This window comes from Haplochromis burtoni, unplaced genomic scaffold (genome assembly GCF_018398535.1).
Source record: "Haplochromis burtoni strain Fernald_Lab_line unplaced genomic scaffold, NCSU_Asbu1 Contig_295, whole genome shotgun sequence".
Lineage (NCBI taxonomy): Eukaryota > Metazoa > Chordata > Actinopteri > Cichliformes > Cichlidae > Haplochromis > Haplochromis burtoni.
In genome coordinates, this window is record NW_024582656.1 from 402403 (window position 1) to 419179 (window position 16777).

The following is a 16777-nucleotide window of genomic DNA, read 5'->3' on the forward strand; positions in this document are numbered from 1 at the left end:
GAGCCTCAGCAGCTCGGTCACCACCCGAGCTTCAACAGGTGACGGTACAAACAAACTGTTTGACCCGAGCGGGAGGAGCCACGGCGAGCCTGAAGAAGTGTGACTCTGCAGGGACGGGCGAGGATTTAAGAGTCCTGAGTGCTGATGGAGGGCGTGCTGCCTGTAGCGTTTAAAGTGGGGAGATGTGGGACCCTTAATCTGCTAAGCAGCCTGGTGGCAGATGATCCACAGCAGATTTACAATAGAATAGAATAGAATGGAATAGAATAGCCCTTTATTGTCATTGTATATGTACAACAAAGTTATGGGTGGTCCACTCCACAAAAATGTCTTAATTTACAAGAAATGTCACAATTTTCTTTGTCAGACAGCTTCCTGCTGAAAACCAACCATGTATGTACAGAAGTAGCTGTGTGTATTAACACTGTGTGTGTGTGTGTGTGTGTGTGTGTGTGTGCGCGCACAGATCATCTCCCAGAGGAAACTGTCCAAAGCTCTGCTCAGACCTGGAGGCACGGTGGGGAAAGCCATCATCACGGTGAGCCCCGCCCTCTCCTCCTCCCTGTTGCTTCTGTAGCGTCTCTATGGGCTCAAAATGTGGTCATAAATATTTTGTACTTGTAAATCTGGTTTTGTTGTGTAAAAAAGATTTGTGGTGGACTTAGCCAAAAAAAACCCTGCAAGTTACAAGTACTGAATTTTGACCCTATTTTTCTTCCTTTCATCTGATTGGTCAATGTCATGTCAATCACAAATGTAACAATCTGCATGCGAGCCTGTGGGTTTGGCTGTCGGAGGGGCGCTTTTTTTGAACTGCAGGTCTTTGAAGGGAATAAATGCCCTTTTACATGCCAACCCAGCGTTTTCCTTCATCACCACGAAGGAAAATCAATTCTCAATCTCTCCTTGTTGTATAGCTTAGCTTTTCAAACAGTTTTAACAGTTACTTTAGTCTGACAAAAGCCGAATGACGAATTAGCGCTTCCAGTCAGAGACTGAGGCTACGTCCACACGTACACGGGTATTTTTGAAAACTGAGATTTTCCGTTTTCGTTTTAAAAAATAATCCCGTCCACACATAAAGGCAGAAATGAAGGAAAACGCTGCTATGAACATGCCAAAGCAGCAGGTGGCGCTAGATTCCTAACCGTGCAGAAATGTTGGCCAATCAGAAGTCTAGAAGCCTCGGTGGGAAAAAGTAAACAAAGCTGGGGCATAGAAGCAGAACCGAGTCGTATGTGTGGAGGGACAGTAACTGTGTGTATATGTAAGCATTTAAACACTGCAGAGAGTAGAATTAACAGTAACAGTATTGTAGAAATTCATTTCACCGAAACAATAACGTGGCGCACAGTGTGACGTCAAAAAAGGCGCACACCTTTGACGCTGCGTTTTCTGCGTTTTTCTCGTCCACACGTAAATGCAAAAACTGAGCTTTCAAAAATCTCCACCCTGGCCGGAGTTTTTAAAAATCTCCGTTTTCAGTGACCAAAAACGCCGTTTACGTGCAGACGAAGGTGCAAACGCATAGAAAAATCTGCGTTTTCAAAAATACCCGGGTACGTGTGGACGTAGTCTTCATTACAAAGCTTTCTTCGTTATGAATTAGCATAGATGTTTTTATTGAACATTTGAAGAACTAGCAAAAAAAACAAACTCTTGTAGAGGACATAAAGTCAGAGATAGAAACTACAGGTGCATCTAGTGCAGGTAGAGCTGCTGCAAAAACCCACAGAGCCCAGCAGATTGTTACATTTGTGATTGACATGACATTGACCAATCAGATGAAAGGAAGAAAAATAGGGTCAAAATTCGTACTTGTAACTTGCAGGTTTTTTTTTGGCTAAGTCCACGCACAAATTCTTGTTACACATACGAAACTGATTTACAAGTACAAAATATTTATGACCACATTTTGAGCCCCGCCCTCTCCTCCTCCTCTCACGGGGTTTTTCTCTGTCAGCTCTTTCCTCTCTGTGAATTTAAAGTTTGTTTCTGTGCCGTTTACACTTCGTGACTGCCAGACATTAAAGCCTCCATCAGACGGGGATTTTCATTGGTGTTCTGGTCGCAGCTCTGATAGCAGGGATCCTCTCAGCTGGACCGAGGACGGCCGGCGTCTGCTCCTCACACAGATTTGCTCCTTTATTTATCCCCAAATTCACAGCTGGAAAATCCCCCTCTGATGTTCCTCTTCACCTCTGTGCACACATGAAATGCTTCATGGGGATTTATTTCAAAGGGATTTCAGTGCAGGAAGAAGCTGCAGTTACAGAAAATTAAAGCTTTGGTTGCGTTTCCTTCGCCCCTCCCTCCTTTTGATCCTGTCCCCTTCTGTCCTGTCTCCTTTTCCCCCTCCTATCCTCTTCCCCTGTTTCCTCTTCTTTCCGTCTGCAGATGAACTCTGTGTTTTCATGAAGATAAACGGTGTGTTTGTGTTGTTTGCATGTGTGTAGCGATGTGACATCTCTCCACGTGTGATCTGTGATCAGCTGTTGTCTGAATGCCATCCGTCACCATGTAAACATGTCAGCGATTCAGCTGGAAACCGACGTTTATGATAAACGTTCATCAGGTTTGAGATCTCTGGTTTTATCAGGACTGGTGAGTTATTCAGTTGATTGGAGGCCTTGTTAGCCTGATGTTGGTCTATAAATGCGTCTCTTCCTCATTAGTCAAACAACATATTTCACACTGCCCAGGAAATGAGCTGTGATGCTTTCAGTCTGTGGGTTCGATTTGCTCAGCTGTTTGTTTATCTGCCTCGTAATATGTCGTCTTAATTAATTTTGCAGGGATTATGTTGTTGGGCCTTTTTCATGTTTACAGCTGGATTTGACTTACGCTGACGGTCAGAATGCACGCTGCATTGCTGGCTGTGCTCGGGCTGCGCCGTGCTTTATCCAGCTAGAAGCTGCTGAGGTGCAGCTGCTCAGGAACTGTAGTGATGCTTTCAGACAAACTGCTCTCCTCACGTCTGTTTATCCTGGCAGAAGCTCAACACTCGCGTCAGAATTTTCCACAAACTGCTGAAAGTGGCAGAGAGACACAGACTAAGGAAAGCAGTATGTAGATGTCCGATGTCCCCACTAAGATGCAAAAACGTCTGTTTGTTTGGAGCATTGTGTGGTTTGACCTCGGGGTGAATTTGCTGTGATGTCCACTCCTCAGACGTCTGGCACGTTAACTTCAAATACTTGGCTTTCTAAGCGTTCCCACATGGACGGGCATCAACATCTGCTTCTCTGAGATCATCGCTAAAGTCTGTCCTCCTTGGAACTGTTAACACATCCGAATGATTCAGACCAACAAACATTTACAGAGGAGCTCACACTGACTGAGGAACAGTTAAGTTAAGTCCCTCTGCCTGGCTGCAGGCAGCCCGTGCTTAGTTTTTCACAGTGTTTCTGCATTTTGACTTAACTTTTGTTAAAAATGTTACAATGTGTCATGTGTTGGTTATTTTTTATTGCCCTAAGACATGTAAGGACGTCTTATGTCCTGACATGCAAAATATGCACTTCCTGTTTCACTAACCAGTCCAGAACATGATGTCAGTGTTGGTGTGGAGTACAGGAAATGAGCCCAAGTAAAAATGAAGGCGAGCTGTTTATTGGCTCATTCAAAACTGAACAAATCCACAAAACCCAGCAGAGCAGAGAAAGCAGCAGCAGCTCAGACAGGTGAAGACAGCAGAGGTGGAGCAGGTGGTCGGTAAGGATGGGAAAACAGGAAAGACAACGTAACCTTCAACCTGTGTTGGAGAGCAATGGAGTGTCAGGGACGTGCGGCTCTTTAAATCACCATGGCAGCGTATGCTGAACACATGTCCTGGTCTGGAGCACGTTATGTTCTCTTCACCTTACAGTGCAAAGCACCTCGAGGTGACAGCTGGTATGATCTGCTGCTAAATAAATAACAGTGAACTGGACTGTGTGCAGCACCAGGTTAGACTTTATGCTCATCTCAGCCGTTCCTCTGAGAGCGTCTGATGAAGCAGTCGATGCTCAGATGATCTGTTTTCTGTAGAGGAAGAGGAATGAGTGCCAAACTGCCTTTTTATGTGACTGAAGCAGAGACAGCATCATCACTGACTGGATGTTTCAGAGCAGCTCACACAAAGAAAGCTGTGAAACTTCATAGTTTACTCCTCAGGAAGTAGCACACAGGCAGGCACGGACAGACGGGTGAGAGGTCTGAAAATGGAAGCCAAAACTCAACAACTCCACATCAGTCAAACAACAATGAAACCAGGATTCAAAAATACAAAGCCCCGAGACCATGACATCACATGGCTCCACCCTCTGATCAGCTGTATGCTAAACGAGGAGCTGGAGTCACTCCGGTGCACAAACTTATTATGTAAGAAAAGAAAGTCGGACCCTGAAACTCTGTTGGTGCTTTATGCATAAAGAGGATTTGAAACTAATGACTGAAACTCCTGAGAAAACGGCTTACTACGCCTGTTATACAGTCACACGTTCCTGCAGTCATTGGAGTCGCCCCCTGCTGGTCACTAGAAGTAATGCATGTGTACACTTAGCTTCACTTCTTAGAAGCAGAAGCTGCGTCTGCAGAGCGGCTGTCATCAGAAACCTGCTGTTCTGCACTAAACCTGCCGCCCAGGTGTGGCAGCATCACGTTACCATGACAACAGGCCATATAGCCATACTTTTTTATAACTACGTCTGGGTTTATGCAGCGGGACAGTGACAACGCTGCCCGCATCAGGAAATGCTGGAAGTCGCAGCTTTAACCTGTAAAGGTTTCCCTGTGTGTCTGTAAGCATTAAACTCCAGAACGTTGTTTTTCTGATTCTCCGCGTGCTGCGTTTTCATCTGCTGCAGCGCGCGCACATTCCCCATTAGCCTGACTGAGCACTTTCAGCCTTTTGCTTTACATTTCCTCGACTTTGATGCTAAAAGTTGCTCATTGTTTTGGAGGAGCTCCCAGAGCAGGGTGGCTCGTTTGATCTCACAGAGTCTGATCTGAATATTCAGAGTTTGTTGTTGAGTTGATGGCTGCACCCTGGTTTCATAATGAGGCTCTTATCAAAGGGAAAATGTGCTTTCAGATCACAGCAGAGGAGCTGACGGGCAACGACGACTACATCGAGCTCTCCTTCAGCGCCAGGAAGCTGGATGATAAGGTAAAAACTGCACCTGGACCAGGACCCCCCACTTACCTCCTGAATGTCTTTCTCTTTATTTTGTCCAACAATTTAATAAATGTCACTTTTCAATTCTTTTGTTTGGTTGATTTTTTTTTTTGTAAATAGAATTTTAATTAAATTCTATAATAAGGTAAGAAGGGCATGGGCAGTGTTTGGGCTGCGGCTCTGTTTAGTTTATGTTTTTTTATGTCAGACGTTACCTCAGTGACATGCGAATTTATCGTCTAATGCTAGTTAGCTTGATTAGCAAGCTGCTTTTGCAGAGTTTATTGATGCAACGCACAGATGCTTCGCTAATTAGTGCAAAATAACTAAAAAATAAAACCACTGAATAAGATTCAACTCCAAAATACAAAATTTTAGGATTTAAGAATTATAATGTTTGTAAGATAAATACATTAAAAGCCTCCTGCAGGACACATTATGTCCAGTTTAAGTACTCATAGGATTGGATGAGGCTCCACCTGCGGAAACCTTCCTATTAAAGTGACTGAATTATCAAGTTGGAGGACCTCACCACTCTCTGCGAACTGTTATAAATGGGGAAAGTCTCCATAAAGTTTACTTCTGCTGCAATTTTTAAACATGGGGGACTATGGGGACGGACTCACTGCTGGAGCCTCTGGTGGACGTTAGAGGAACTGCAGGTATTGGCTTCTTTTTCAGCAGTTTGCAGAACATCTGCACCAGCTCAGCTGCAGCGTTTCAAAGTACATAATATAAATACAACAACAAACACAACTTTAGAAAGCTAAGTGTACTCTAAGTAGTTATAGTACGTCTGCCCCATACACCACACGGTCACAGGAAGACCTTTTTAGTTTAGGTTAAATGATGAAAAGTAAAAGTAAAAAACATAAATAGTTTTTGATGCATGTATCAGTGTTTTGCATTAATGAGAAACGACACATCCTGATAGCATTGTGTGGGGTTACAGTACTCAGAGCTCACAGGGCTAGCATTCAAACATCCACTGTGAACATGAGTGGGAGTCATCAGTCACTGCAGGAGTCTCAGGCATGGCGGGCTCTGAAACCCACGCCACAGAGTGTAACCACAGCATCAGTGAAGTAATGATCACAGCGACAGGGTAAACATCACAAGCCTGAGAGTCGCTGATGCTTTCTGTACTTACTGAATGAAAGCATTACTCAGTGGTTACGTTCATAACGCAACACAATCACCTGTCAGCAGATTTTAAAATGTTTCATGTTAAAGCAAACTAAAAACAAAGAAAAGAAACAAGACGCATTTAAAAACTGATCCAAGTCTGGAGACGTCAGTAAAAATCCAGAAGACAGAAACTCCGCAGAGGAAAACAGACAAAGGAGTCAGGGCTTTTTGAACAGAGGAAAATAATCAATAATCAATATAATTACATACAGGAAGTCCAATCCAAAACAGGACATCAGCCAACTATCAAAGTAAAACAGAGACAGCTGCACACCAAACACAACGACAGAGGCAGAAAACACAGAAACACCAGAATAACCAGAAAATCACAACACAATCTACTGCTTCTAACACTACTGATCAGAATGATATTGGTAAAACTGAACCTCATCACTAGAACAACAACTAAGAAGTGAAAACAGGAACCAAAAACGTCTAATATCACAAAAACTTATTAAAACTTCACTTAAACCAAACCAGGTTTTTATAACTTACCTGTTTATTATTGTGGGCGTGGCCTCTTTGCCTGACAGATGGGTCCCGACACTGAGACGTCTGAATGTTGTTGTGCCCTGGAGCATGTTAATGTAATCACATTACACAGATAATGTGCAGCTTTAGGTTTCCGATCCATGACCGTGGATTCAGCTTGCTGACTAAGCTAGCTATGGTTAGCTGATATTGTTAGCCTCGTGCTCATTTTAGCTCCAATAAACCAACATGTGACAGCAACAACTCTAAACTCAAGGATCCAAAATGTCCACAAACCATCTGGTGGCTACGTCCATCTTTTATATCCAGTCTGTGCTGGTTTGGAAACAGACTGTGGACAAACACCAGGGGGCGCTGCATGTAAAGCCAGTATGAACATGATCAGACTGGATGTCCCGACTGTGTCTCTGGTGTTTGCAGTGAACTCTGCGTTTGTACTTTTAGGACTTCTTCAGTAAATCGGATCCGTTCCTGGAGATCCACAGACTGAACGATGACGCCACGCTGCAGCTCGTCTACAGAACGGAGGTACAAACACACATCGACACACTCGCGTCCTCCACTCACACAAACACCACCGTTAACATTAAAGGCTGAATTATTCAAACTGGATTCAACACATCATCCTATCAAAAACAGTGGAATACAGCAGTCCACTTGTTTACTATTATTAATAATAATAATGCTTCGTGGTTAGTTTTGGTGTCATAAAAGTCATGTTTTGTAATCTGGTTCATGGTTCTTCATGTGAACAGTGAGTTCAACTTTAACTTGTTTCTACGACTTTGCTTAGATGGACTTTGGTGACCTGGTAGGTGAATGTTCCCCCAGAGGTGTTTCTTGGCTGACTCATTGTGTTGATCTGATTTTCAGCCTTCTGTGTGTCTGCTGTGTCTCTTTGGGTCATGCAAGCTTTGCACTCTCCACCTCCCTCGGTGGGATTCAGGCGGACGGAGAGTTGGAAAAGACAAGAGAGAAACTTGCTTCTGAGAGCATTAAAGCTCTCAGTCAATGCAGTTTTGTTTATATATATGTAAGCTGCTGAGTCGTTAGCTGTAGCTGCACAGCTTGGATTCCTCTCATCCGTCAGCACATTGAGATTTTTCAACAGGTCCCACAGAGCAACAGTCCTCCCCAGCTGACAGCAGGGACATCCTTTCTGATTACTTCCTCCCGTCTCAAATTTAGCTCCTTGCCTGCGGCTCAGTGTGAAAAAAGCAGGCCGCTGTCAGGCAACAAGTTTCCCTGGATGGAGGCTGTGCTTCCATCACATGATTGTAGAAGGTCATGCAACAAGTTGACAGCTGCTTCCAGCTCCCAGCTGCTTCACCCTGCGTGGTTATTATAAAGCTGGAGAGCAGGGTTCGACATAACCAGTGGCCCTATAAAAGCTGCTGATTGGCCAGCTGCTGGGCAGGGAGTGTTTCCACCAATCAGTTTGGAGCAAGCCCTCAGTACCAAAAAGTTTCTTTCTTGCAGTCAGCCGTCTGTTTGCACATTTAAGGAAGTCTCTGACCTTATCGCTCTTAGTGGCATGGAAACACCGAGGAGAGCGTTTCTCTTACACCTGTGAGTAAAATGAAATCCAGGCAGACTTCAATGAGCCAAAGATGGAAGAAAAATGTGTTAAAGCATCGTTTTAATTAACACAACACACACTTCCAGGAAACACACCAGGCTGGAAAAGCGAGGATGACTCCTTTCAGCCAGCGGTTCTCCTCAGAGCTGCTGCAGGTTTACACCGTTTAGGCCTGCAGCAGGATGCAGCAGGATGCAGCAGGATGCAGCAGGATGCAGCAGGACGCAGCAGGACGCTGCAGGACGCAGCAGGATGCTGCAGGACGCAGCGCTCCGCTGAGACGCAGCGCGAGCTGTTTTTAGACCTGACCTTGCTCTGTGTTTGTCTCTCTCAGACCGTCATGAATAATCTCAATCCTGTGTGGAAAACCTTCAAAGTTTCCCTCAACTCGCTCTGCAGCGGAGACCATGAACGCAAACTGCAGGTACTCACACACACGCACACGCACACACACACACTTTGACTAAAGATCACAGTCCACCACACACACATTCCCACAGCTCCTTATTCCTCACAGCCACTGGGCTGTGGGAGGAACCCACTCAGGAACAAGCAGAACACAGAAACCTGCGAACATCATTTCCAGAGACCTTTCACTGACAGTTAAACGGTGTTAAAACCAACAGTTTTTGCACATTTTGCTGAAACTGAACTCGATTTCGAGAAACATCAAAGTCATTAGACGCTCTGCTGTTCATCCGCTCTGCAAGCAAACCAAAGGTCATGACCCTGACCACAAACAAAGTGACAATCTGTCCTTTGAAGTTTTAACAGTTACATGTAAAGTCTATAAAATGAGGCAAATTGATGCTAATTAGTGTTGAGTGAGCTGGATTCTCTTCAGGCCTCTGACCATCACAAAAGGAGCTTATTGATGATTTTTGGCTCACCTGCACTATAGCTGGGCGATATGAGATTTTTTCATATCACGATATGTTTTTTTCATTTCAGGCGATAACGATATCTATCACGATATCAGCCAAATAACTATATTTGTAAGATTTAAATGTGCCGTTGCTCACAAGTAAAATGTGAAATAATCAGCAGCTTGTTTTTATTTAAATATCTATTTCCCATAATAAGTTCAACAGGGTAGATGTACTTAAGGAACACGAGACTTTTTCAGATAAATAAAGGCAAATATTGCAAACTACACAAAAGGCAGCCGCTAAAGCGTTTAAGTTTCAAAATAGAACAAACGAAACAGACTAAACTGTCAATTCCACTTAGAAACAAAATATTAATTCTAAAAATAAATCTTAGTTTGTTTTACAGAAGAACAGACAAAACTGACTAACTTTTGTCAACATCGGCGTTGGAGCCATCATCTGTTTTCTCTTCGGTAACCTTCGGTCACGCTCGGTTGATTTCTCTAGTCGGCGCACTCATTTCCTCCATTACCGGGCGGTAGGGCGTCTGGCTGCTTCCCAAACAAATACACATGTGCGGCTTGGCACTTGTGCTGTACGTAACAAGTCACGTGACGTGACGCTGCGGCTGTGATTGGTTCGGCTCTGCGCTACTTAATTTGGATTGGCTGTTCTTCTTTTTTTTTTTTTAAGAGGACAAGCGAGATGAGGCCTATCGCAATAGTTTAATTTTTCTATCGAGAAAAAGTTATTTCGCAACACATATGTTATCGTTCTATCGCCCAGCTCTAACCCGCACTTTCATATAGACAAAGAAAAAATTGAACCTCAGAGGAAGTCAAGGAGGATTGTAGGATTTCATCCAACTATGATCACACATCACACTGCGAGATGGAAACTGACACATCAGTGCTGAACAGCAACAATTCCCTTAAGGCAGGATGGACAGATAGACGGAGAAGGCTACGTTCACACTGCAAATCCGACTTTTCTGACCCTCTGCGACACATCTATCCGATCGTGCTATGACAGGGTGAACGGCACAAATCCAACCTGGGTCACTTTGGTATGTGGTGCTGAATCTGATACATATCTGATGTTTCAGAAAGCGGCTGCTGTTTGATGGTCATGTCGCATTAAATCCGTCACTGACACAAGACAGACGCCGATTATCAGCCTCTGCACGGAGGTAGCAGCCACTGCGCAAACACACGATGAACTATTTACAAGAATTTATTCACAGAAATTAGATTCAAGGTTAACACAAGAATTTACACGAGTAGAAGCGACACAGGGCAGGGGACCGTGGGAGATCGAGGCCAGGAACTGATTAATCACGGGGAGGCACAAAGAGAGCGACAGAACGGAAACTTGGCAGGTTTAGACAGTCTTGATCTGAGGGAGGTGTCCATGAGACTGTCGTATGTGGGGAGATAACACGTTGAGATGTGGGGGTCCTGTTCCCCTGAGGGCATGATATGACAGGCAGGAGGGCAGGCAGGTAATCGAGCTGATCATTGGGCAGACTGTAGAGGAGAAAGCAAACTGAAGCAGCGCCAAAGAGTGAACACAGCAGGAGGTGAATCCGGTGGAACGCCAAAGGCAGCAGGACAAACTGGGGAGGACTGGAAGGAAGTGCTGGTTTAAAAACCGTCCTGCTGATTGAATGAGGCGCAGGCGAGATGATGGAAGCGCCGCCTCCGAGGACGGATCCTGGGATACAGCCCACACAGACAGGAGAACAGACAGTTATCACTGAGTGATTTTTCCTTCTCATTATTTGTCTGGACCCGACGTCGAGACTACACATGGAGCAAAGAGTCCTGGGAGATGTTTCATCATAAAGCCAGACTTTGATCTTCTGACAGCTGATGAAAGGACAAAAACCTATTTTTATAAATGTCTCCATGTGGCTGCAGTCAGAGCTGCTTTTACTTCCACTGCTGAGTTCGTCCCTGTGCTGCGACCCTGTGCACACTCGTCATGTCCTCACAGGTTGCAAGTGCACACAGTCTGCTGTCTCTTGTGTCAGTCGATGGATGTTGTGGCTCCAGTCTAAATGCAGACGTCTGATTGGCTGCAGCAGCAGGTCAAACTTCAGTCAGCAGGGAAGCAAAACTTTTCATTCTTTGTTTATTCGAGTTTTATTGACTGCTGGAATTTTTGCACATTTCCAAACTAACTTTGCATCGACTGCTTCACCGAGTCTCCTGCATCTTTTCTGTTGCTTGTAACCTGAAACTACGGCTCCGTTTGTCCCAGAGACGGCAGGTTTTTACCTGACAGAGCCGAGTGACTCCAGAGGAACACATCCATCATCGCTCTTCCTGCCCTCTATTCACTATCCACCATTTTTGACCCGAATTTCCTTCAATCAGTCACGGGGGCCAGAGGCTGGACCCCTGTCAGCAGCACAGAGATGAGGTTTGAGGAGGTCAGCCACCTCCAGTGAAATGATCAGCAGCAGGACAGCGGGATGTCTCGAGGGGAAATGGATCCAAGGAAATGATGAATTTTAGATTGCTGCAGACTGGGGGAGGGCTCCTGTGATCAGAGGGCAGCCTGTGCTTCCAGTTCCAGCTTACTCCCTGCAGAAAATATAAATGTGTTTTAATAGAAACCTTTTTGTAATACGGTGTAATTCCAAAGTTTACAGTTTGTGGTTCTAATTTCTTTAATTTCACGAGGATCTCAGAGTAGAGCCGCTGCTCTTCCACATAGAAAGGAGCCCTTTCACGTGCTTCAGGGTCTGAGTGAGGGGTTTCCAGGAGGAAGGAGATGTTTCAGGCATGTTCAGCAGCTCCTGAGAGGAGACCCGGGCCCTGCTGGAGAGATGATAACTGTGAGGAGACGAGGTCCGGGTATCTCCATTTGAATGTTGGAGCTGGAACGAGATACAAAGCATAGAATAGATACAATTGCTGCTAATTTATGACATTATAATCCCAAGTGTTTTCTGATAAGTGAACAACTTTAAATGAGTTTCCCCTGAATATTTCCTCCCTCCTGTCCAGCAATCTTGCGTGCGGTTGTTCCGTCTCTGCTAAACCTCCCACAGCCGTCACACTTCACACACAGTTTTTGGAGAGGCGCCTGCAGTGGTGGGACGGTGGAGGAGTTACATGGATGACACAGAATTACAAACCAGAGCGTTTTTAAACAGCGAGATGTTTCCTTAAGGTGTCAATCACACGTAAGCAAATATTACAACTGCGCCGTTGGAAATTACTGTTGGACATGTTGATGGTAAAGTTAAGACAGGAGGAGGGAGCCGGCTCAGGTGGTACAGCGGGCTACCCACTAATTTCACAGCTGGCGGTTTAATCAGCTCCTGCTGCTCGCTGGCCTCCGGCTGGTTCAGCCGGGAGGAGAACCGGTTTACTTTCACAACAAAACATTGTTTTCTTTCTGACTGTTTCACATTAAAAGCATGACGTGCACTCACAGCCACTGTGACTTACCTCCACATTTCTGTTACCTCTTCTGATTCAAATTAAAGTTCAGCAAACTGCAGTTTAGAAAATGCAGGAATTTATAAAAAAAAGATTTCAAAGTAAGAAAAAAGAGCCAGCTAATACAGACGAGGCGCCGAGGGTCAAATTATGGCAAAACACTTTTAAAAAGCTGAGCAGATAAAATGGAAACGTTGACTTTAAATCTGATCTACTCCACGCACACGGGGATTTCACTGTCTGCATAAATCGCAGCCACGTTTAAGACCTCCCTCACTAAAACCCTGCTTTCTTCTTAGTGGGCGAATTCTGGAAGCTTACCGAGGGGCAGCAGGCAGGCTGTTTACTTGTTAGAACTGAGCTGCGATCCTCCAGCAAGACTTTCAAAATAAAAGCGATCGCACTGTTCTCAGATTGATCAAGAAAAACTGCTACGATGCCCAAACACTGATAACACAATCTGCTATTAATGAGAAACAGGAGGAGGAGCCAGTGCACTGAAAAACAGGAAGTACTCTCAGGTGTAATCCTTACAGCTGGGGAGGAGCTGAGAATAACTCTTGAGATCAGCAAACAGGCAGGTAATATTAAAATTCACCTGCTGACATGAATCCCGTCCGAGTGGAGGTTTGTCATCGTTACCTGAAGCCATTTTCATCAGAGCCTGTGCGGCTGTCAGGTTAAAGCTGCACAGAGACCAATAGAGATGGACTTTATTAAATGGGGTCAGACAGAGGCAGGCTTATAGCTGCTGGATATCATTTAATGGGTTCCTGAAGGGAGACAAATAAAGGTGATTAATAACTGTCATCGGCAGCTTTAGCAGACTGAAGCAGGCTGTTTGCTTCATGTTGTTCTGCTTCAGGCTGAAAACCTGCTGCTTCTAAAAGCTCATTTAGCGCCCAGGCCCAGTTACTGCGCCTAAACATCCATCATCGAGGAGAAAACCTTTCAAATTAAAATGCTGCTCTGATATTAATGTTTTATTTTTCCTGTGAGGTGAACACAGATGTGGGGGAGGTTTCTGTTACATGAACAGCCCTGTGTCTCATAGCTCCAAACACCTGGATAAAGCTCAGTGTTGTAATTATTTGTTTACAGCTGCAGTGAAAATCCACCCGAGCTGGTACGATGCAGAGACTGGCCACACTAGCTAACTTCCTGATAATTACATTTTAGTGCCTTTAGCCAAAAGACAGAAGAGCAGTCGTCGGCTGGGCGACGTGTCACAGGCAGCGCTTCACCACTGTGACGCCCACACAGAGTTTTTGCACCAACAGGGTGATTCCCAGATTTCTGTTAGCTGAAAATGTGGCGTATCTCAGCACGGTGTGTCTGCTGGACAAAAGGCAAAGGGGGGCGTGGGAGGGCTAAAAACTATCTAGATAATAGGAACAACATCTAACATTCATGTTCTTGTGAAAAATTCAGCAAAGACCTCACACAGGACTGAGGAGATTCATCTGCTGTTCACTGTTCACCCTTCACCCATCAGAAATGTTCTCAGAGGAAGAGCGCCTGTCAGGAAGCCATTCTTAGTGAAGAGAAGTGGGAGGAAAGGCATTCTTGGTTCAAATCATCATCAGTATGTATGGTAAATGGACCAATTCTTATATAGTGCTTCTCTGATCTACTTAAGTCCCACAAGGTTGATTCTGTTCATCTGGACGTTTCAGTGGGAGGAATGTTTCAGGCTCAGCTGGCCGCAGGTTTCCAACCTTATGAACAGCACATTTGCACCACTGAATGAACTTTTTATGAGGTTCGGGAAACATGCAGTCAGCTGAGCATGCATCAAGATACTCTACTTAAGCACTTCATGTCTCGTGACACGTCTCATTCGCCAGTAGCATTAGAGTTCTTATCAAAATTCATAGAATTACAGATGCTGAAAAGAATAGTCAGGTGTTGAGCCACCAGATGCAGTAACATCTGGAAACATCTGATTGACAGCAGCTTCATTTTTCACCATGACAATGATCCAAACACACCGTCTGTGGAAGCATAGATAGATGAAGGTTGTTAGAATTGTACAAACACGTTTCATTAAATCGCTGCACCTGCTGTTCATTTTTCTTACAACAGATAGAGAAGTGAGACTTGGCTCAAGATTCTTGCACAGTGCTGTTCATTAGGCAAGCTATAGCTGCACAATAACTTATACCCTGTATTATAACATCATGAGTCCTAACTTCAATTCAATTCAACTTTATTTACACAGCGCCAAATCACAACAAGAGTCGCCTCAAGGTGCTTTACATTGTAAGGTCGACCCTACAATAATACATACAGAGAAAAACCCAACAATCATATGACCCCCTATGAGCAGCACTTTGGCGACAGTGGGAAGGAAAAACTCCCTTTTAACAGGAAGAAACCTCCGGCAGAACCAGGCTCAGGGAGGGGCGGGGCCATCTGCTGTGATTGGTTGGGGTGAGAGAAGGAAGACAGGATAAAGACATGCTGTGGAAGAGAGACAGAGGTTAATAACAGGTATGATTCAGTGCAGAGAGGTCTGTTAACACATAGTGAGTGAAGAAGAAGTGCATCATGGGAATCCCCGGCACTTCCCCCCTAACTTAATGTTAAAAACGTTTTTGTGAAGTTGGACCCTTTACACACAAACAAGACACATCATCATCATCATCATCATCATAGTTTATTTATATAGCACTTTAAAAACACACAAGGCCGACCAAAGTGCTGAACAATAGAAACATAATAGATCCCATAAGAATAATAAATACGATAAAATAACAAACATAGCAAAAACAATAAAATACAAGTCAGTCAACCACTGAGTCAAAAGCCAGTGAATAAAAATGCGTTTTCAATCTGGATTTAAAAACCAGCACTGATGTCGATCGCCTAATGTGAAGAGGAAGATTAGCTCAAGACCCACGATAGAGAACGCTCGGTCTCCTCAGTTTCAGCCCTGATTTGGGGACTGAGAGCAACAGCTGCTCAGCTGACCGGAGTGAACGAGTGGGGACAAAGGGCTTCAGCAAATCAGATACGCAGGTGCCAGACCATTTAAGGATTTAAAAACCAATAAAAGAACTTTAAAATGAATCCTAAATTCAATTGGAAGCCAGTGCAGGGAGGCCAGGACCAGAGTAATGTGCTCAAATGTCCTTCTACCAGATAAAAACCGTGCCGCAGCATTCTGGACTAGTTGCAGGCGTGTCAGAGTGCCCGGTCCAACCCCTGTTAAAAGGGAGATGCAATAATCCAAGCGTGAGGTTATAAAAGCGTGGATAACAGTCTCCAAGTCACGCCTTGAAAGAAAAGGTTTAACCTTCGACAGACGCCTGAGGTGATAGAATGACGATTTCACCACCGCATTCACGTGGCCATCAAAGGTAAGTGCAGAGTCGATTTTTAACCCAAGATTGGTAATCGAGGTCTTCAGGTGAGGGGTCAGAGCAGCAAGGTCAACATCAGGGATATCAGAGGAACGATTCGGGCCGAACAGAATTGCTTCCGTTTTACGTTCGTTAAAATTTAAAAAGTTTTGAACCATCCATGACTTAACATCACTAAGGCAATCAAGCAGGAGTCTAATTTGGGAGCTATCAGAACGACTGAAAGGAAAATAAAGCTGGCAATCATCAGCATATAGATGAAATGAAACTTTATGTTTACGAAAGATCGCACCCAGTGGCAGGAGATGAAAACAGTAATGGCCCAAGAATAGATCCCTGTGGTACCCCCCACGGCAGAGGGGCCACAGAGGACGATGACGAGCCCACCTTAACACAGAAGCTCCTGTTTGACAGATATGATTTTATCCACAGGAGTGCAAAGCCAGAAATGCCCACACAAAGCTGTAATCGAGAGATCAGCAGGTCGTGATCCACTGTGTCGAATGCAGCAGTCATATCTAGTAGTATAAGCACTACATGTTTACCACAGTCTGTCGTTACCAGGATATCGTTCATAACCTTTATGAGAGCTGTCTCTGTGCTATGAAACGGCCTAAAGTCAGACTGAAAAACTTCAAACATCTGAGAGTTGTTTAGATTAGAGATGGACCGAT

At 44.5% G+C, this 16777-nt stretch overlaps 1 protein-coding gene across 1 annotated transcript in view; it reads left to right on the forward strand.

Moving 5' to 3' along the window:
• The window catches only part of cpne4a (copine IVa), a gene marked incomplete at its 5' end in the record, with an annotated part of 79341 nt that overhangs the window by 25878 nt on the left and 36686 nt on the right, over positions 1-16777 (forward strand). Inside the window, 4 exon segments of the mRNA XM_042227986.1 lie at positions 467-538; positions 5075-5149; positions 7283-7366; positions 8752-8841. Of these exon segments, the coding sequence (XP_042083920.1) occupies positions 467-538; positions 5075-5149; positions 7283-7366; positions 8752-8841 (321 nt within the window).